The sequence below is a fragment of the Sphaeramia orbicularis genome, chromosome 19 (assembly GCF_902148855.1).
Source record: "Sphaeramia orbicularis chromosome 19, fSphaOr1.1, whole genome shotgun sequence".
Classification (NCBI taxonomy): domain Eukaryota; kingdom Metazoa; phylum Chordata; class Actinopteri; order Kurtiformes; family Apogonidae; genus Sphaeramia; species Sphaeramia orbicularis.
In genome coordinates, this window is record NC_043975.1 from 37,882,342 (window position 1) to 37,904,914 (window position 22,573).

Below are 22,573 nucleotides of genomic sequence, written 5' to 3' on the forward strand. Positions count from 1 at the left end.
AGTAATTTTTTTTTTTTTTTCAATTTCATAGTTTTCAAGTGATGTATCAGTAAATACGTGTTTTTTTGCTTCAAAAATCAAATGCATGGTGTCAAACTGCACGGACATTTTTGGAACTCCATGAAAAATAGATTCATAACAAAATTTTCAATCGCATTGTTTTTTTCATGCCTAAAGAGGAATAAAACCACTCAAGAAAATAAATCTTGATTAAGGTTCTCACAATTCATGCATGAAAGGGTTAAATAACTGTTTGTAGCGTATTATATCATTTGGTATCTTCTTGTGCATTACATGTAATTTTTGTTGTGCTACGCCGATAACGATTCCATTTTGTTGCTTCATTTACATCATCTTTTGCATAATTTTCATCATGCTTCATCTCAGACACCATTATCAGCTTGTCAGGACTTCATGATGTCCTTTTCATTTTGACTGACAGGTACATTTTTGTTGTGACATTTGTCTATTTCGCCCAGCCCTAGGTTCAATGTAGTAGAAGTTTTAGTAGTTTGCATCTGGCACCGTCATGGAGGTTTGTGTTAGTAAGTGATAGACTGTGTGGGTGGAGCTCAGTTCATGTGCATTATAAAGAAAAAGTGAGTCCGATATGAGGATCTGTGTCTCTCGTATATACTGAATAAAACACGACTGGTTATATATATCATGAGTTTATCTGATTTTGTGGTTAAATTCTGCTGGTCCAACATCCATCACGGTGCCAGAAGTTGCATCGTGTCACATTAAAATCCTTCATGCGGGAACGAGGAGGGAGCAGATGGCAGCAGCAGAGGGTTATCTCTTTGAGGAAGGCTGCAGACACAGATGAAAAAAAATAGAAGAAAAAAAAAAAAAAAAGAGGAGACTAGACGGCTACTGGACCCAAGGATGTCTCCTTATAGGACAGTGCTCTCAGTGTCCAGGTCACAGTCTCTGGGAGGAGACAGGGAGGAGGAGGACTGCTGGTCTACAGCAAACTCAGGGACCAAAGCTCGACTCAGGCCTCTGAAAGACATCAGCGGGTCTGAAAAGGAAAAGACACAACGTGAGGACGATGGAAGACGACGCACTGGTAAGACGAGTAGATGACAAGTGGTTGAGACTGACAGGTTTAAAGCAGACTCTTTTGCACTGAAATAACACAGAAACTACAAACATGAAAAATGTGGAAATGTGTGTGTTTAATATGCAGACTTACACTGCCATGTGGATTAACAAACAATGAGAAATATGTTTTGCATGCATTCACATAAAACACAGAAAAAAAAAAAATTAAATCATAAATATATTTTTCATGCCCACATTAAATGAACTACAACCATGAGGCGAATGTGCAGTTTGACCCAGGACTATGAAACCAGTGAAAGAGGTGCCATCCAGTCAAACTGTGTCATATGTTCCATCACTTAACCTATAAAGACCCAAACAGCCACTGACAACCAAAAGCATCTGCAATGTTTAATAACTGTTAAACCACTAATCATATTACAACATGTAAATAATTGGTGTAAAATGCAGTTTGTCATCTTTTCATGGTCATCAGATATGACCCATTTGGACGTTCAGAGTTTCCGTTGTGAACGTGGAAATACCGTCATCTACGACAACATTGATTCACCAGTAAAACCCATGGAGTTGGATCAATGACAGCGGATGGAGACACTTGGTTTTTGTTCAGTTAATGATATCTTTGCTGAAAAAGTCACTTTTTGTTCAGTTTTCTGTTTCTGATATAATAACCCTCAACTTTAATCTGAGCTTTAACCCTTTCATGCATAGTGGTCACTACAGTGGACAGTTATTCTAGAGCTGTTCTCTTGTATATTCATGGATTTTGTTGTTTTAGTTCCATATCAGCCAACACAGTGGACGCTTATGCATCATCCCATACAGTGTAATTCCTACCATTACTGTAACTTTGCTGTTCTAGATAAACCTGATCTGCAGGTCAACATGTCTGAGTGTAAAAAATTGTTAACTGTTATTAGACTGTAATTAAGTTTTGTTTTGCTTGTTTGTTTTTACAATGTTTTTTTTTTTTTTGCATATTATCTTCTTGCAGGTATGTTAAAATGTGAAAAAACATCAGATTAGCAGCATTAAAAATGTTTTTATTTCATAGTTTTCTCAGTATATCAGTAAATACATGTTTCTTTGCTTCTAAAATCAAATGCATGGTGTTCAGCTGAGAGGACATTTGTGTAACTCCATGAAAAATAGGTTCATAAAAAATCAATTGCATTTTTTTTCATGCTTTAAGAGGAATAAAAACACTCAAAAAAAAAACAAAAACTTAAAGTTCTCATAATTCATGCATGAAAGGGTTAATGAACATCTACATTATCAGTCAATTAAATATTGGAAAATTCATGATTTACATTGAAAAAAATGCAAAATACACAGGATAATATTAGAATAAATAATGATAGATTATTTAAGAAAGGTTAAACAGAGAGAACAATTAATTTGGGAACTGACACAAAAGTAGCACTGGGTCTTTATGGGTTAAAGAGCAGCAGAGGCAGAGCAGAGCAAAGCAGTTCTGTCAGAGTGAATGATCAGACAGCAGGTGGCGCTGTTCGCCCAGAGAAAACAAACCGTGGCTAAAGCATGGAAAATGTGAAAAGTCTGGGCCTGGATTCTCACTTGAGAAAAACAGAGCTTCTCACTCACATCCACAACTTCACCTTCAAGTTACTGCTCAGAGGAAATAGGCGCTGCTTGTGCTCAGTGTGTATAAAATGAATGTATGAATGTATGTCAAGAGCAGAGGTGTTATCGACATGGATGAGAGAGAGACGCGTCTGTTATGTACAATCCAAGTGTATGTATCTGCTGTGACAAACAAGTCACAGATCCCAAATCAGCCAGTACTCCAAGTTATGGGTCAAGGTTTGGAACTGGCCTTGGATGCTTTTTTTCAGTGATGTTGAATCATGCTCAGCCAGTTCCAAACCCTCACAGCACTGTTTATGACGGTCAGTTTCAGTGGATGGAAATGAGTGACTCATGAGCGACAGCCCTGATGCAGGACTCCGATTACATAACATGACCCCTGAATGCCAATGTCCAGGTTTGGAAATACTAACATTTATTTGAATAGCTCTTTTCAAAACAGCAGCAAAAAAGAATATCCTTAAGAGTATAAAAGTACAACTTCCACACCGAAGATAAAGAAGAAAATATTTTTAGAGAATGGTTGTAATTTTTCAAGAAAAAACTGTAATGTCATAAGACTATAGTCATAATTTAAAAAAATAAAAAGCCATATATTTATATATTTATGAAGATTAAAGAAGAAGCAAAACAGTCCAAATTACCAGCTGAACTCCAGAGTTAAGAATCTGAATATCTTTCCAACTTCACCCAAATGTAAGAGTATTGTTTTTTTCTTATTTGTGAAACCTTAAAGTATCATTTAAGGAGATTTTCTACAGTCCTTATTTCAACTTCAGTGCAAGCCGTTCCTCTGATATTTCCAATCCTTTATGAGTTTATTCTCAAAGAATAGTCATATTTGTTCGTCATAATATTTCATGTAAAATGTCAGAATTTTCTGAGAATAAAGTTTAGTTCAGTTTAGTTTATCTCAAACATGCAACAAAACAAAATAATCCAATCCTAATCCAAATAATCCCTATAAATGAAACAGATGTTAAGAAAACAATACTAACAAAAAACAAAAACATATACATGAAAACAAAGTATGGCTTCATTTGCATATTTGAAAAGGAGTGGGAGGAAGTATAATTTATTTAATCCCACTCCGTCTCCACACAACAGTCTATCATTTAGCTTCCTATCAGCACAATATATGAAAGTCATAAAGAAAGAGGATATCTGAGGAACAGTCTGTCCAAGTTAAAATGAGAAGTACAGTCCTCAACTTCTACAATAGTATGCGTTCCATAAATAACTAAACACTCTTAAGTTTTTTTGAACTTAAGGGAAGTTGGACAGATATTAACAGGTCTGATCTTTTGGGGATCAGATGATAATTTTCTCCTGACACTGACTTTTTTTGTAAAATATTGCAGCTGAATTCTCACAATATTCAGATTTTTTTGTGAAGAAATTACAACTTTATTCTTGTCCATAAAATATTGCAACTTTCAATTTCCAAAATGTCCTATTTCTTTTAATCTTCAGTGTGGTCTAATGCCCCTTCTTACATAAGAAAAAGTGTTCAAAGTTCAAGATGTTTTTCTGTCCTTAGGTTACCATCAGTACTGGGTTGCACTTGAACAGTCCAAAAAAAACCCACCTTTGACCATAATGGAAAACAACGTAAGGTCAAAGAAAGATGAGAAGGAGAATGCAGAAGGACTTTGTGGTGCTGATAACATCCGATTACACTTGGAGGTCAGCGTTTGTGACTATGATAAGTTTGTCTTTAAGAGTTTGACCTGTGAGCTCCTATTATACTGTTTGATGCATGATATAAAAACGGGCAAGAATTGATAAAAGATGAATATAGTCGACCAGACTGTATTAAAGTAAATGTACATGAGTCAAGAATAAAGTTACACATTAGTTATACAAATCTACTACTGAACTTCAAGATCCTGTTTAAGCCAGGGTTAGTTACCTTTATAATCTAAATAGACACTTATGACCCAAAGGAGAATAAATATGCAAGTCGAGGCACTAACACATTTATCCCAGGCACCATAAACACAAATGGCTAATCTACAACAGCATATGAAAGATTATTTGGTACTTTGCATTTCCGTTACACTAATGTGGTGTTTGGTCACGTTTTATACAGTACATCAACAGGAAGAAAACAAATAAGATACTTTTAAGGTTTTTCTCAGGGGACATTACTTGCAAAACTCAAAGTTCATTTATCATGTAATTGTGAGAAAAAAAGAGTCCACTAACATATGTAGGCTCTGCTGCAAACTGAGATGCATGTAGCATATGACGCTCATTTTGGTTGATAAAACATTAAAAAATATTTGTATTATGTGTATAGGCTGCATATTTTTAATAGATGCACAATGTAAGAATGGCTTCGGGCTGACAGCAATAACAGCCAAATATTAAAATGCTCCAAAGTAAAGCAGTTCATTTCCGTATGTTCCTTGTATTTGTCTGACAAAGCCATAGATTAGAGAGAAGATACAGAGCTACAGGAGGCTCAGGAGCCATGGGCTGCAGACCGCTAGTTAAACTGTCCATTTTAATATTGCATCTATGAATGAAATAGCCAAAATTAATTAATATAATAACCAACGCAAACAAAGGACAGGTTCTGCTGCCTCATTATCTTTTCCACAACCTAAAAATTGATGTCTGTAGTTCACCTGTGAATTTAACATATAATTCAACGTATGAGCAAGTTAAGGCATAAATGACAATGCACATCCTGATTATTTTTTTTGTCCAGTTTTACTGCTGCAGTGAATTGTGGGACATCCTTGTCTCCTCTCCCACTGGACAGTCCAGTGAATCCAAGGCTAAAGGTGATAATACAGGAAGCGCTGCAGCTCCTCTCCTACGCATTTAGAGAATTCCTATGCAAAACTGACCATTCAAATGCAACCCTAGTACTACATATGTGGTCGGTTTTGTGCTCTCGTCTTTATACGTTATGTCTGAAACGGTTTCTGTAGTGATCAAACTGTGAGATTACAGTTGATTCCTGTGTCAGGGCCAAGTGAACGGCAGCTAATAGTGACAGCAGGCAGAAAAAAATGAAAGTGGTGGTTAAATAAAAAAAGGTTTCAAAACCAAAAAGTGCAGGAGCTGCAGGTGCAAACAAGTGTCAGTTCACAACAAACCTCTCACAAGTGCCTCTTTAATCTGTGGAGGTATTACAATGCAAGACTGTTAGAAAGTGAGCACATTAGTATTTCAGCAGTGACATTAATCTACGGACATAAGTAAAAATCATGCAGTAACGTCAGCAAACGGGATACAATGCTCACCCATCGTCTTGTAGGCTGTGGCGCAGATCCCGTTGGTGTCATTGGCCAGTGCGGTGGGCTGGGGGTGTGGCTGGGGCTGGGGCTGAGGGGGTGGTGGGACGCTGGGTCTGTTCCTGGGTTTGGGGACGGGTCGTGGCCGGGGGAGAGAGCCAGACTGATAAGGAGACGGGGACGGAGGTGCGACAGCCCCAGGGCCGTCCTGGGTGGTGATGGTGGAAGGAGGAGGGGTGTCGGGAGGTGTCGGGGTGCCTGGGGGTGAGGGGTCCACGCTCTGCTGGTCCACACCGGCTGAATGCTGCGTTGGGGGGCTGACCTGCGTCGGAGGCTCAGGGGGCGGGTGGTTGGGCGCCTGGATTGGGGGCTGGTTACTGGAGTGGCGTCTGGGTGTGGCGCAGGGCTGGGGGGTCGGGGAGGTGGGAGATGTGGGCGAGTGGCTGGACTGGGGTCTGCTGTTGGGGCTGAAGGACTGAGAGGAGCCTGAGGAGGTGGTGTGGTTCGCTGAGTTACAGGGCTGACTGGGAGGGGGGTTGGTCGGTTTGGGAGGAGCAGGAGCCTGTTTCTTGGTAACTGCAACAGTATGGAGACAGTGATTCAACATAAACAGATGATACATCATGTCACATACATATGTACATATATACACATGTGATACAATTATAAAGTGAATGAGTCAAAAAAAAAAAAAAACAGAAGCTAAATTCCATGCAACTGCTCTGACTGTAACTACCTTGGCAGAAGTTTGTTCTCTCTGGATGCTTTCCTGTAATATTGGTTTTATTTACACAAATACATCCAAACTGGGCTAAGACAGATATTTATTACTAATAATTCACCACATAATGTGAGTCTCATGATCCCTAATAGATAGAAATACATGAGACAATGTACTGTACAGGGTGGGGAAGCAAAATTTACAATATTTTGAGGCAGGGATTGAAAGACAGTGTATGACCAATTAGTTTATTGAAAGTCATGAGAATTTATTTGCCACAAGAAAATTTACATAATAGAAAATGTTTTTATTCTATGTGTCCTCCTCCTTTCTCAATAACTGCCTTCACACGCTTCCTGAAACTTGCGAAAGTGTTCCTCAAATATCCGGGTGACAACTTCTCCCATTCTTCTTTAATAGTATCTTCCAGACTTTCTCGTAATAGTTTTGCTCATAGTCATTCTCTTCTTTACATTATAAACAGTCTTTATGGACACTCCAACTATTTTTGAAATCTCCTTTGGTGTGACGAGTGCATTCAGCAAATCACACACTCTTTGACGTTTGCTTTCCTGATTACTCATATGGGCAAAAGTTTCTGAAAAGGTATGGATAATAGTGTTATGGTTAGGTATAGGTATGATTATGACATCAATATATGTTTGGTTTCAAAACAATTGACGTAGTGCCTGCTGAGAAAAAACAACTAAATGTTTATTGTAAATTTTGCTTCCCCACCCTGTATACTATGGAACAATAGATTTATCATTTGAAAAATAGGAGAAACAGGACATTTCCATCACTTTATTATATATCTATGTGCTTTAAAAGTGGTACAATAATGTTTTCTTTCTTTCTTTCAGTCCTGAGGCTGAGGTAATGGACTTCAGACTGAATTGAGCAGAAAACCCCTCCCTTTCCATGAATCCAAGCCATGAATCAAAAAGGACAACCATAGATATTCAAAGACCCACAGATCTGTAATACTGTAAAGTCACTCAGCTTTGCCCCTTCTTTGCTTTTTTGTATATCACCTTTCCTATGAGAGAGAGAGAGAGATGTTCCCTAAAATGTATTCTGTGTCCTGGTGACTAAAGGTCCTTGTAGAGATGTTTTTATGTGTCCCAGGATATTGCTTGGATGCTTACCTCTGCGCATCATATGTGGACTAGGCCCCGTGGGTCCAGCCCCGGGGTTCCCGGTGCCCAGCTGTCCTGCAGCCTGGCCCCCTCTTTCAGAGCCATTCCTCTGCAGCAGAGGAGTGGGGACGGGTGTGGAGTCACGCAGCTTTGGGTTGCTTCAGAGATACAAAGAGAAAGACGAAGCTTTTAAACCTTTGACCTTTTCTAAAATGCAGGATTCTGCTCATGCAGCTGCCTCAAGGTTAGATCAAATGCAACCTAGTTGGTAAAGATAACATTCACAAATGTGATGTCTGTGGGAGCCTCATCTAAATGTACCTTCCCAATAGAGTCTGTAGGACCAAAAGAATGCTGCACTCAATAGTGTTATCTGTCTGGATATGAATGTTGTCCTTTCACCAGCTAAGTCAAAGACACCCTTCAGCTGTTGCATAAGAGGCACCAATGTCCAGGCTTCTCAAAGCGGTTCAGGCCAGTCAGTGTGAATTTCCTGCTGATTTCAGTGATTTAGGGAGGAAAGCAGAGGGTTGGGAAGAGGAGAGGCCCAGAGTGTGACTGTTAACAGAATCACAGTGGCCATTGTTGTGCGTTTTCTGTGGGCTGAACTCAGACATAGCAGTGACTGGTGGTGTAAGAAAACTTGTGGTTTTGCTATAGAAACACAAACAGTGGAAGAGAGGCCCATGCTTCAAAGGTCCAGTGTGTAAGATTTAGAGGGATTTAGGAGGATATAACTGCAGAAATGGAATACAATATTCATAATTATGTTTTCATTGGTGTTTGACCACATAAAAAGGAGAACCACTGTGTTTTCATTACTTTAAACCCTACTCCTAGCCTATTTGTATAACCTGGGAACCAATGCTAAACTGTGTTTAGTGCACTGTATTTACTCAGGCGAAGTGAAGCCTCTGTTTTGCTCAAATTTCCTGACATTATCCTCCATATCTAATGTCAAGTCTTCCTATGAGTATGGGCAACCACTTACAGATAACAGCTGACCAGTTGAGAGTTCATCCCACCTGCAACAATGCATGTCATCCACCTGATGAGCTTTGAGATTTTACTCCTTTGAATTTGATTAATTCCTTCTATGGATGGATCTCCAAGCTATGTGAGACATAAAAACTTTTAAAACTGTAATTTATTTTGAATTAGCAGCACCCCATCCATAATTTTGCACCACGCACCAACAGGGTTGAAGAAATGCGTGGACAAAATGAAAAATGTTGTTTTGCGCAGCACTAAGATTATCACATCTGTCATTTAAATATTTTCAGTCATTTTTGCTGGAATTACAGTCATACCAGATTCACATGGATTAATCATCAAAGGTGAATTCCACAATTATAGCAAATTACCAAAGGTCCTGAGGTTGTATTAGTGTAGTGCAGAGTAGGTAATTCATTTTCTTAAGGGGCCACATGAGAAACTTTGACAGCTGTTAAGGCCCGGACCAATACACTTGCAGCTCTGCCCAATAGATATCTAATATATAATTAAAATGTCGAGCAAAGAAAACAATTATTTAATGAATATTCACAAAAAAATTTTTGAAAATGTACAAAACCAGCCCCAGATGAACTTTACATGAAAAACAATAAATGCATCCAGCTTTGTTTGTTTGCATATCTCAGTTCTTTTTTTTTTCCTTTACTTCTGACTTCAGTGAAGAAATACTTAGAAGTCTATGTCTTGTTAAAAACTCTGTATTCTGAATCAATCTTTATTTTTAGCGGAAGCTGACATCTTCATGGGCTGAAACTGATCAACAAACCAATCAGTGCATAAGCCTTAAACTAAGTACGGAGAGTATGCATGAAAAAATTTTAATTTAGCAAACTTTTAATTTGCCACTGACCTCACGCAGGCCAGGTCTGGTCTCATGTGAATAGGCCTTAGAAGGACTTATGTGACATACTATGCTTAAAGCTTTGGTACATAATACTTTCATGTTGCCATTGGACAAAGATTTCATAATTTCCTTTTAGCATGTTGTAATTCAAGTGGTCAGAAAGGTAACAAGACTGCTACCTCCTTATCTGGACTCTATTTTCAGGCTGTACGAAGGTTCTACTGCTCTACTCAGTGGCTTGACACTGAAGCCTGGAAAAGTGGCTTTACTTTCCCCACAACAGTGTGAAAAAATGTGTCAAAATTTGCTCTTTTGCTGTGGAGGAGTGGGCAGCAGAAGGAAAGTGTGGAGTGTCAAATTCTGGAGTTCTTTTTTTCACCCATTTTCAGCTCCTGCAGCTTTAAATGTGGAAAAGAGTAAATAATATTTCTAAGAAGCCAAAAAATGGAAGGAGCGAACGCCAGCTCTAACCAGTATTGAGTGAGGTTTGGGGGGCTTCAGTCAGTTACAATCGGTTACAACTTCAACTTGAATAAAGTACTATGTTTTTAAAGACTGTATCTATTTTTGGATCAGGTACTAATGCCTTATTACAATATGAACACAATGTTATCTGACTGGATCACATGCCGTGTCACTCCCACCAGCAGCAGGCAGGAAGGGAGGGAAGCAGCCCTTACCTGAGCTCCTCTGTGTGCTGGGCTAGAAGCTGCTGAGCAGCTGCCAAAGCGGCCAGACTCTGTGCCAAGCTATGCTGGGAAGGGTCGGACCCTGAACCCCCTGATGGAGCTTGTTGTGGCTGGGGCTGTGGCTCAGCTGAGGCCTGGGGGACCTGGGCAGCTGCGTGCCCCTGCCCTGCAGCCTCCACAGGAGGTAAAGGAGGCTGGAAGGCAGGTGAAGTGTGCTGCTTTCTACCTAAGGTGTTACTGCCTCTACGAAGGGTGTGGTCCAAGTGCTTGTTAGGGGTGCTATAGAGCAAGAGCAGGACGACAGTGAAGGAGAAAAACACAAGAAACACCACAGTACTGATCAGAAATTGGCTGATTAGAACAGACAATCACCATGATCCAGAAGAAAAGTCAGAGGCAGTGTTAAGGACCAGATTATCATCAAAATTTGCCACAAGAGGGACCCAGAAAAGCACAACTAGATTAAGAATTAAATTGGAAAAATGAAAGTCCACCTGCTCCAGAAAGCTGTTACTGACAAAGACTAAAAGGAAGAAGGACTGAACAGAATCTCTTACTTGTCTTTGCGTGTTGAGTCATTCTCTGGTCCCACCATACTGCCAGGACGCTTCCTCTCAATGGTGCCACAGTCATAATCGAGATGATTGTTGTGGTTGGATGCAGGAGTCGGCATCACAAACATGCCCGACACATTAAACTCCACATCTGAAAGAGAAGGCAATATGTAACCAGTGGAGGAATAGGTGTTGAAATGTGCTGCATTACTTCATATATTACCTGTCACTGTTATAGATGTTTTTATATTATTAGCAATATTTGTACCATTTCATATACTGCTCATAGTTTCATTCACAGCAATGCATCAATTTCTTTCAAATCCTCATATATTGTAGTGTCACTGTCCTGTTAGAACCACATATCATGACCTGTCATGAACTCAGACAAACAGTCCTGCTTCAGCTTTGTGACAATATATTTTTTCAGTAAATCCAACAGGGTTTTTCATCTTAAGAAAAGGAGAACAACTTTAGAACAGTCGTTTTCACTAATAGAAAACAGGAACAAAGTGAAAAATAGTAATCTGAAATGTGGCTGAAGCTGTCAGACAGATGTAGACAAATAACTAGTATAAATCTTGTTTGATCGTGTCTTTTTTCAATATGGTGAAACATGTTAAAATGCTCATATCCGAGGAATTCTTTTACAGCCTTGTTCAAGGACACCTCATTTTCCCATGTGCTGCAGTTAATGGGCACACACTGGCTCTCGATGTTGGACAGGTGACATCTGCTGACTGTCCAGCCCTAATAACAAACCGCACAGCCCTAATAACAAACTGCACCATTCCATCTTTTGGTTAGTAATTTGAACCAAATGCACAAAAGACAAAAGATGACATTGAATGGCTAAAAGGAGGCAGATGTTGCCATTCAACAGCCAGTTACACGTGTTTGGCAAGACGAGCACCACAAAATGAACACTTGGCAGGAAGTCAAGTCTCAGTCTTGACAGATGCCCCTATTCAGCTTTAAATTCATTCTTAACTGGCATGGAAGCCATATGCCCTTTCATCTGGCTTATTTCCCCACTGATAGAGGTGGAGTTCCACTCAACTGTTTATTGTTTTGAGGTGAGGGGGTGTTTAAGGCAATTTTTCACATTTTTAACCCTTAGAGAGGAGCTCTACAAACACATAACTTATAACACTGTTTGAGACTCTGACCAGGGCCATTCACATTTCACTATTTTGTGGTTCCTTGTTGCTTCAGTCCATCCTCTTGTGACCTGGAAATCGGGAGTGAAGGGTGGTTCAACATCCACAAAGGACACAAATGTTCCTTGATCCTCTCTCCTTTTCAATGATTGACACTTGAGACATTTAGAAGAGGAAGGACACATGGGTGGAACACACAAACATTGTAGGAGCAGGACTACTGATGAAAACTGATCTGTATAATGCACATGTTCACATTCATCATTTTCAGCATATAGTCTTATTTTATTTTAAGTTAAAATAGGTTACCATATTTTCCGGACTATAGAGCGCACCTGAATATAAGCCGCACTCACCAAATTTTAAAAGAAAAAAATATTTGTACATATATAGGCAGCACCTGACTATAAGCCGCAGGTGTCCACGTTGTAACATGAGATATTTACACAGAAAGATGGCAAACAGAAAGATTATTTAAATATTTATTTACATACCTTAACTGCTTTTTCCAAACAGTGCCTGTAACACAGCAGTAAAATGGCAGTAACACGGCTAGTTAAAAAACCCAGAAAAGTCACTGATTGCCATCTTCATCTTCCTTCTGCGCATTGAAACCACTGAAGTTGTCTTCTTCAGTGTCGCAGTTGAACAATCTCAGGAAGGCTCTGTCACACACCTCAGTCTCTCTTCTGTTGTTGCTCTCAATGGCACTTGCGTGCAGCAGCTCTATTTCCTTCTTGGACAGCCAGATTGATTGTTTTTAACTTAAAAGCTGCATCATATGCATTTCTTCATGTGTTTTCCATGATGAAGGTTTGTGCAAAATGATTGTTAAAAGTTAAGCTTAAAACTTCTCCTCTTCGCATCACCTCTTCCACCTGTCTGTCTCGCTTTTGTGCTTCCTGCTAGAATGCCCCCTGGAGGCCGTTAGCCCATAAAAATCTATATTTGAGCCGCATCATTATACAAGCTGCAGGGTTCAAGGCGTGAGAAAAAAGTAGCGCCTGATAGTCTGGAAAATACGGTAATAGTTTTGACAATTTTGGTTAGCTTTGCAGAAAAGCATCCTTCATAGACATACTTTTTACTTTTATTTTTACTTTGATCACATTTCAGAGCCTGTACTTTTTTACTTTTACTTTAGTAAAGAAGTTGGATAAGTACCTGAATAAAACAAAGTGTGTATTTTTGACACCTCTAAACACAGAAACAGAAAAGTGACACAGCTATGCCGCATGTCACATTTTTAACTGAGGCTCTGACGGAGGGATGTCTCATTTGTTAAAGGTCTTCTGGTTGGACTTCTCTCTCATGTGAGGTTAGAACCTACCCTCTGGAAAGAACCAGTCGGCGTGCTGGATGATGGGCTCTACGATGGCCACCACATGCACAGAGGTAGCTGCAGCCATCTCAGCCAGGCTCCTGGGTGTAGACAGATACATGTGCACAAATTATATGCTTTTCCAACATAATGAGCTACTTTATGAAGGGAGCTAAATTAACAGTGTGTCCACCACCATCATGGACAACAGCTTTGTCTCCCAGAAATGAGGATTTTCTTGTTTACAAAGTAACCAACTGGTAGGTTACAACTGCTTCTCCCCTCTCACCCTTCAGTCTTGGCCCAGAGTAAATTGGGTCCCAGTACGATAGCAATGTTGCTGGGAGTCATTTTGTTCACCTCACTCTCCTGAGCCAACTTGGCTAGAAACTTCACCAGATACCTGCAGGCAAAAGGAGGATTTCATAAGTTCTGTGTTGCTTTCACCATTGTCTTTCTACTTTCACTTCTGTGTATGCATGAAGAACAGCAGTGGCTTACCTCAGGTTGGTTTTGTTGTTCTTTGGTAGCTTATCACATGCGACCCAGAGTGCCTGCAGCCTCTTGTCTGAATCTGGCACACTAAAAAGTTAAAAAAGGAAGATTAACCAGTTTCCAGATGGCCAAATGACCCAAATTAAACATCCCACCATCTATTGTTACAGTACACAGACTCATCTGATCATAGTATAGTTTATTTCCAGTGATAGTTTTATAAGCCTTGCCTGGACGCCTGGATCCATTCATCATAAAGCTGGTAGGTCATCAGAGGTTCAGGGAGTTCCCTCAGGTAGGACTTCAGCGCTCCTAAACAACCACAGGCATTTCAACACTGAGTCAGATGTAGTTTAAGAATACAAGACATACTATAATGCAGTTATGACAATGAAAACTAAATGTCACTGCAGTAGAATGTACTGTATATATAAACAGGATTTCTTTTTGTTAATCTACATCACTGTCTCATGCCAGAATTATGTTGTGCAAAGGTTAGAATGACTGTATGTATGCATTTCTCAGTCTGTGTCAACATACAACTGTACAGGAAATATGTAAACAGGATTTAAAGACATCCAGAAAAAACAGCTGCATTATTCTTTTCTTTTTGTATTCTTTTGTTTTTTCAGCTTTTTGTCCAGAGAGGGTTACAGCGTGTGCTCTATTGTAAACAGTGCAACATTTGGTTTAATTACTTAAAAATCCTATACAATAAAAATAAACACAAAAAATTATATTCTTTTGGGAAGTACCAGCAACAGCGTGAGGGTCAGAGTAAAACTCCTCCAGTTGTGAAGTGGAACAGTCCAGCGCTGCTTTTAGCTTCTTTAGTTTCGAAGCCCCTGCTGCGATTCTGAACAGACCCTGACACACAAACGAACACAGGCAAAGAGACAAATAAACAACAGAACACTGAAGATAAATGCAGGGCATTCAACCCCCCCGTGTTTCCAGTGAAACCTACACACTCACACACGCTTTCTATTACAGATAGGCTCTGTGGAAATCCACTAAATAAAGTACCAGCTGCACATAATGAAACCTTGAAGCAGACAAACAAACACACCCACCACTCACGGCGCTGCACAGCTCTTTACTTTGACACATAAACAAAGGCCGTCTTCACACCATAATGACACAGAGTGGACTCACCAGGGAATGAATAGGCTGACAAATAACACAACACTTGCACTGTTTCTACCTTTGTTGCACAAACATATAACACTAATGCAGAAATGTGATTTATGAACAAGAGACAAGTACATTCTATTGTATTCTAAATTTGTTTTTTTTTTTGGGGGGGGGGGGGGGTATCAGACTTGGTCCATAAATCCTGTCTGTAGCAGAACAACCGACAGTGTCTCTGGATGCGGGAAGGTGACATTTCCAGAAACACAGGAGTTTCCCGTTTACAGCTGGTCTATCCGTTCATCCCCTTGAGTCTTAAAAGTTCATGTGAACAAACAACTTCAGGTTTGGTTTGAATTATGGCACTGACCAGTGGAGTCAGTCATCGTATCCACAGCTTCCCGTTACTTTTAATGAGCTCCGACAGCACTCCTTTCACTCATATGGCGAGACAAGGAGAGCAAAATGAACACGCAAAGAATACAGGGATGGACTTATAGCTTGATAGGATGTCGCCTCTTTGCAATTCATACAGACCTTTCACTACAGCGGGCTGATAAAACAAACAATGGCTCTATTTAACCAGTCAGAATATGTGCTGTGTAAAAGGTCTATTCCTCCTGTCCAACCTCCCTGTCCTCCACTCCTTCATAACGGTTACCTCCTCCTTCATGCCCGTCTCCAGAAGCATCATGACACAGGCCTCAATGGGCAGGGCGATCTCCCTGTTGCTCCTTTTCAGGTGTTCGTCCAACCCGGTGCCAAATGCAGGCTTCTCTGTCCATGAGTCTAAACACAAAGAAAGCAATTCATGGTAAACAAAGCAGCTCTGGTAAGTCATCTCATAAAGGTCAGCTTAACATTTATGGTTTGCATTTATTGCGAAAGTCTATTAAAACAAAAGAAATTGATGATGCATGTGTGTTCATGTGAAGAGCTCCTCATTAAAAATATGCAAGAAGCTCAGAGAAATTAACTGTAATTGCATTTCGATGCATGTTGCTCAAGAATTTAAGAAATGACATCCCAAAAACACATTGTAAAGAAAGAGATGTTTGCAAATCTCTTAAAGTTTTCAAGACAAAACATGCATCATCATGAGGCATTACAGTGGGACACAATTTATTTGACTGATTGATTGAAAAACCAGCACTGGCCCAGAAGTCAGAGCCTGTCACTGGTGTGGATGACAGGTTTCTGGGTCAACAGCCCTCCCTCAGGCCAGTTCCTAACCAGTTCTCACTCCCCCTGCAGGGTGCTGTAAAAGTAATAATATCAACAACTACCACATGCTCACACCCAGGAGGAGGGACTGTGGAGATGATTGTCTGTGTTTATAGTGTGTAATTGAATGGGGAGGCAAAGGAGTGTGGATGTGGGAGGTAGTAGGGGGTAAGAGGAGGAAAGGTGGGGGCTGCAAAACCCAGGTGGGTGTGATGTGAGAAGGGTGGGGGCATGTGTGTGGAGTTTGTGAGTCATCACCACATGCTGATAGACCAGGCTTGTCTGGTTTAGACCACATGTTTAGAGCAGAAAAAAACAAGCCTCTTGAACATAACCATCTTCAAGACTGCAGAGGAAAAAACAGTGAGAGAGCTTGGTAAAAAGACAAAGGAAAAATGATTACTTTAGGAGAGTAAAGTGGTGAAAACAAAAGGCTATTCTTTAATATCTGAGTCTCATTTGTGGCCTTCAACAACCACAACTGAGGCAGTGGTGGTCTACAAGTTAGACCAAAATACAAGAGTGATGGGACTGAACAGTACAGTAGCTGGTTGATTTCTTGAGCTGATTGGAACCATGAAGATGTGAAAAAATACACAAGTTCTCCTTCTAATGCAACTTCAATTCTCAGAGCTGAACAGGAAAAGACTTGTATAAAAGGACACCAAACAAAACAGGAAGCAAAAAAGCAGGTCAGAAAAAGGTGTAAACACTTCAAGAGGTCACCACATGGGGTCATTTTGTATGTCCAGCTCTGGAAAACATTAACAGACCACTGCTTTTACTGACTATAGGTATGTGTTTGACTTACACTGCATTTTTGTTTCTTCTCTAAACTACTGATATTTACAACCTCCACATAAGACACAGTCCAACAGTTGAAACAGTATGGAAAATGCTAATTAAAAAAAGATCATTATGTAATACAAATGAGGCATTCGAGTCAAGTCCTTGAAGAGTAACAATGGATCGAGTCAGTTTTTCTCCCAAATGTGTCACAAAATTATCGAAATGTTTGCTATCAATGTTCCTAAAGGAAAGATAAGAAGAAGTTTGGAACAAAATTAAAAGTTTCAAAGAATCTGAATGCATTTCAGTGCACAAAGGCCAAGGGCTCAACACAAAATATGAAATAAGTTGTGCCTTACTGTCTACAATGGCACTGATCAGCCTTGGCGGAGGTCTGCGCTCTCCGAGTGCTTTTCTAGTTTCCAGACGTTTTATGTCTCGAGTAGTTTGACATAGAATGTAGTTACTACACAGTAAATTTTTTTGAACCTCAATCTTTTGCATCATAAATAAGGGCATGTTGTATGGAACAACATTGTAACACAACAGTGGCCAACAACTCAACTGTCAGAATAGTGGGTAACTTATGTAACACCACACGACCACATACATAGGAACAGAGTACACTACTGCACACACAGGCTGATGAAGAATGAATTGACACAGACCCTTCATCAAAAAAATTTTTTGCAACTCTACAAAAACTACATCATAGCAAACATGATTAGTTTTGACTGGAAATATTACTAGTGAATATTTTGCCCTTTGGGGTCACTCATTTGTTACGCCCCAGTGTGTAAAGGCCTTTAGGAAGTGCTTGTAAATAAATATGTGGTACAATGACCCTGCTTTACGTTGCCCCTGGTGTGAAAATGCATGCAGCTCAGCTTTGTTTGATGACTTGTAACTACTCATTTTACTCTTGATCACATTCCAGAGGTTTTCTATGGAGTTCATGTTTGGAAATTTGGAGTTGTCTCTTAATTTCCCCAGAGCTATATGTCTTTAACAACCTTGCACAGTTTTGTGTTACGTGAGTGTGTGAGTATTTTACCTTGTTGAGCCTGAATAGTTGGCAGGACACTCTCCAAAACAGTGAGAGACTTCCTGTGGTAATCAGCTTGAGCCTCTAAGAGCTAAAGGGAAAAAAAAGACATAAACAGTGTGTATGTGCATGTGTTGGGGGTGCAGAATAAAATAAGACAAGCAGTAAAGTACATGACTGCAAAGTAAATAAAGTGGCAGGCCAAGTCTCTGGTCCCCAGTCACTCTCCAGCTGCAAACATTCCCACAGAAACCCATGCAGACACATGTACGACCTGATATGTTGAACTTACTGTTACAAAGTAGCGGGCATAGTCCCCTTCTTTAGAGAAAAAACTGTACATGTCTGCAGCGAGTTGATCCTGTGGGAGAAACACAGATGGTAAAACTATGTATTATTATACAACCCCACTCAAGACCGTGTCAGAATGTACTTCACATGAAAGATTCGGTCTGAATATCAAAAATAAACTGTGATTTCAGGTGGCACAAGGATAGGCGTTGGTCTAATCCACTGCTCTGTGCACTGTGTGAGTCATTAATCCTCTGGTTGCTTGGCAGGACTCAATGGGACTGGAAGGGAACACTGGTGAAGGGGAAACGCAAGGCCATGTGCTTCCTGAACTGAAAGCCTGCCACATGAGGCAGAGCTGCACACTGAGGCTCACCACTGACTCAATTCAGTAGATGCAAACGCACAGCGCTGACAGGACGTTTTAGTCATTTGTGTGCGTCAGCATACTGGGTCAGAGGGCTCCAGGGTCTTTATGGTCATTTTGTTGCCAGGATATGTTTCACAGTAAAAACACATTTCCAATTTCTTATTGCATTATAAATGGCTTTAAGTGACTTTCTCCTTCCCTTTCTGACCAAACGTAAATTATATCAAACACCATCATCACACAAGTTTGATGTGATATTTGGACTGGATGAGCAGCAGCTGTGAAAAAGGATTCTCATTTTTCACTGAACAAAAAAAATAGAATCATTGCAATTAATTAATGTCAAAGTACTGCTGTGAAAAAAAAATATGCCCATACATGTGTTTATTTAAGAATATTTTTCACTACTGTTAGTGATTTTTAGGTCAAACACTGCCCATGTTTAGACAGTGTTTGGTTAATGACTTTCAGATTTATACATTTATGCATGTATTACTCTGACTAAAATATTCCGTACAACAGTTTTCCAATAAAGTGAAAGATATGTTCATTTCAGACAGAATTTTTCAGTGTTTGGAGAATAGGCCAGTTATTAAGTTATCAGCTTTTCCCTGCCCTGTTATTGTGTCATCTATGATTATTTTCTTCATCTACAAAACAGAAAATGAACATCAAATTTACTTCTGCTGTTTTATGACAGATAGCCATGACCACAGTGGGCATGCTTGATGTTATTGTGAGGTTTTCAGTTTTACACCAATCCCTTTGTCATTAAAGGTTATTCAGTGCTTAACTTTAGAGTAACCCTGAAGTAAACAGGTGGTGTAATGCCCTAACTGCACTTCTGTGAACATGATAAACAGGATGGTTACATACAGTGAGGCTCTCAGATACATACTCATTAATCATGTCGACTCGTACTGATTGCTCATTACCTTACAAAGCTCCACTTTGTTCATGGCCTCGTCCACCTCCTCCTTGAGCAGGTCAGCTTTGGCCGTCAGTGCTTGAGTGTTTGTTCCTGAGATTATTGACTTGGTTGCCTGCAACCATCTGAATTTGAAGAGATAATGGAAATGTAGGAAAATAAGATGAGATAATTGCAAAGAAACACAAAAAGCACTAGATAAAGTGATGCAAAAGAGAGAGCTGCAGAGAGACAGACCTTGCTCTGGCAGAATCATAGTCCAAGACCAGTTTGGCCAGCTGTTTCCTCTGTTTCAGGATGTTGGGGATGTCCACCTACCACAAGAATTACATCCAAAAAACACCAGACTGCGTCAATGTTAGGAACATGACAGCACATTAAAACAAGCAAAGGGCTCTGAAGCATTTTTAAATGTTTAATTGGTGTTCATCTGTTCTGTTCAGAGGGTTGCTGACCTCAGCTAGCTGGCTGAGCGGATCCAGTACATCCTTTTCTATCTGCAGCTCATGTTGCATCAGTTCTGATGCCAGACGATTCTCAGCCTCACCGCACACTTCCATCATCTTCCTGTTACACACAGCAGCAACACCAGTATGAAGAGTAAGAAAAGGGCTTTAGAATCATAAGACAGAACACATATTTAACTGTCATTATCACATCAGCTCCAATAAGTGTGAACTGGTGGCTCTCTGCATCGAAAGAGTAATCACACATTTTTCTGACAAAATTTTACACAACACATAAGGATGACAATCTGTGCTAGCAGCTATTCATCTGTCCACAGTCAATAACTGAAACAAAACCAGGTCACTGCAATGTCATCACTTCTCACTGCCAAAAGCCCCAAACCCACAGTGGACTGGGGACAAGGATATACTTCTACATTTCACTAAGATCATGAATCAGAGGTTTGGCCACAATGTCTCACAGGAAACCTTGAAACAGAAAAAAAGCAACACATTCTAATATGACTACATTACATTTAATCACAGGTCAACTTTCTCTTCCTCTTTGTTTACAGACACATGGCTGTCATGCTCACTTTGTAAAACTTCAAATTCCCCTTATATCAAATATTTTTTGTGAACTTGTGAATTTGTACAGAATTACTTTTCATGTAAAATGCACTTTCAAACATGATTTGTTTCATCAATACTTTGGAGCCAATCGAGATCTACTACAGGCAATTTTCATTCACTAAAAAAGTAGGACAGTAGGAAAAACATGCTAAATACAGAGTTAAACTTTTTAAATGAACACTGTTTGCATATTGAGAGTGTCTTTCAGTTTTTCTAGAGGTGATTAACATTTTGTTTGTCTGAAATCCCCATCAGAAACAAATTATTATCCAACACAAAATAGCTTTTGGATGCCTTATGATGTTAATGGAGGGGATCTTTAACTTGCATTTCTGTTTTGGGTCACATTCAGCCCCTAAACCTACAAAAGCAAAAATAGAAGACTGATATATTCTGGCATGAATAAGTCGCATGTATCACACTACTTTTCTCTTCCTCTTTGTTTCCCGGCAGACACATGGCTCCCATGTTGAAGTTCACTTTCTACATCCTCAACTCTAGACTACGTGATCCTGTTTCATGCTACTTTCAGTCTCTTTCTCTTGGTCATGGTAAATGACCACTTCTCACATAAGGGAACTACTCAAAGTCCCATTAACACAAAACAAAAACTGGGCAGCCTGCTTGTCCTGAATGTGTGGCCTCATATTTCACACTCTCTGGGGTGCATCTGTTCCATATAGCAACAGTTACCAGGGAGGAGCGATTGGCTCTCTGGCCTGTCAGTCCATCACAAACTCACCCAATCAAAGAGTCTTCTCCCAGTTGGTTTCCACCTTCCACCATTGCTTGCGATAATGCCGTCAGAGGAAGCTTTTTCTGTAGTGTACATACATGTGAGTGGAACAGAGACAAACATAGACAATCATAAGATTTAATGGAGAAGTAAAACTCAGCTCATTTAGCACCACTGTCACTTTCTATAAAGACACTATTTGATGTGGAAACAATGGAAAATTCAGAGGACTTTCCATTTACAGCAGATTGAGGAGCATCACAATACATTCACAGAGTCAGGAAGAGGAAGAGAGATTTCCCAGCTACAGGAGGAAATACAGATGTTTAAGATGCATCCAAGGGAAGTGAGACATCTATCAAATGACAATGCTGCAGCTTAGTTTTATGGCATCGGCTCACGTTTTACAAAGATACGCAGACCTTTTGTGTTTATTTAATGCTTCCTGTTGTTTTTACAAGAGAAGACCAAAAGCATGATTGTCATGCACAGAGAGCCCAGTTCAGGTAAATAAAGATGACAGATGTAGAGATGGAAGACGTGGAGGTGAAGACCAGAGAGGTTGGACGAAGTAATCGGTGTCATTACCTGACCGTTTCCTGTATAGAGGCGTGGTACGGACTGTAGTACATGTTGGGTGAAGTGGAGTAGAAAACACAAAAGAAACATCATGTGTTGTAGGGTTTACTGCAGATACTTGATTATTTAATAATTAATCACGACAGTGACAAACCCTGTGTGGGAGGTGATATTAAACATTAGACTTTACATATTTTGCGGCAGCTGATTCATTTAGGTTATTGTCAGAGGTAAGGTAAAGGCTTTGGATATTTGAACATGTTATATATGGGGACTGTTCATGGAGCAGATGAGCTGCACAATGCGTTTTTTATTGATTATACCTGCAACAGGTGAATTGCAGGTAAAACAAGACAACTGGGTTGTGTTCTGGCTTTGAAAGTTGGCATAATACCTCTTAACTCCATTTTACCATGTCAATAAACTTTGATCATTCATTTTCTTGTTAGCCTCATTGCATAGTTGCCCATATTTTTTCAAGTCATAGCCAACGATAAAAAATAAAACAACAATATTGGGCGAGTAAAGTTACACAGATAT

The 22,573-nt window shown here is 39.8% G+C and overlaps 1 protein-coding gene across 4 annotated transcripts in view; it reads right to left on the reverse strand.

Moving 5' to 3' along the window:
• Window positions 1–252: 252 nt before the first annotated feature.
• The window catches only part of arhgap17a (Rho GTPase activating protein 17a), a 42,536-nt gene continuing 20,215 nt past the window's right edge, over window positions 253–22,573 (reverse strand). Inside the window, exons 4-22 of one of the 4 annotated variants that reach the window (XM_030122673.1) lie at window positions 22,043–22,075; window positions 21,461–21,537; window positions 20,095–20,206; window positions 19,877–19,953; window positions 19,647–19,764; window positions 18,343–18,411; window positions 18,060–18,141; window positions 15,654–15,781; window positions 14,617–14,728; window positions 14,092–14,173; window positions 13,868–13,948; window positions 13,656–13,769; window positions 13,376–13,467; window positions 10,889–11,036; window positions 10,323–10,610; window positions 7,794–7,942; window positions 5,934–6,500; window positions 5,787–5,808; window positions 889–1,024 (exon numbers count right to left, since the gene is read on the reverse strand). In XM_030122673.1, the coding sequence (XP_029978533.1) occupies window positions 5,804–5,808; window positions 5,934–6,500; window positions 7,794–7,942; window positions 10,323–10,610; window positions 10,889–11,036; window positions 13,376–13,467; window positions 13,656–13,769; window positions 13,868–13,948; window positions 14,092–14,173; window positions 14,617–14,728; window positions 15,654–15,781; window positions 18,060–18,141; window positions 18,343–18,411; window positions 19,647–19,764; window positions 19,877–19,953; window positions 20,095–20,206; window positions 21,461–21,537; window positions 22,043–22,075 (2,334 nt within the window). In that variant the 3' untranslated portion in view covers window positions 889–1,024; window positions 5,787–5,803. Of the gene's footprint in view, window positions 1,025–5,786; window positions 5,809–5,933; window positions 6,501–7,793; window positions 7,943–10,322; window positions 10,611–10,888; window positions 11,037–13,375; window positions 13,468–13,655; window positions 13,770–13,867; window positions 13,949–14,091; window positions 14,174–14,616; window positions 14,729–15,653; window positions 15,782–18,059; window positions 18,142–18,342; window positions 18,412–19,646; window positions 19,765–19,876; window positions 19,954–20,094; window positions 20,207–21,460; window positions 21,538–22,042; window positions 22,076–22,573 lie in introns of all 4 variants that reach the window. The other 3 variants (XM_030122671.1, XM_030122672.1, XM_030122674.1) reach the window with 3 other exon arrangements.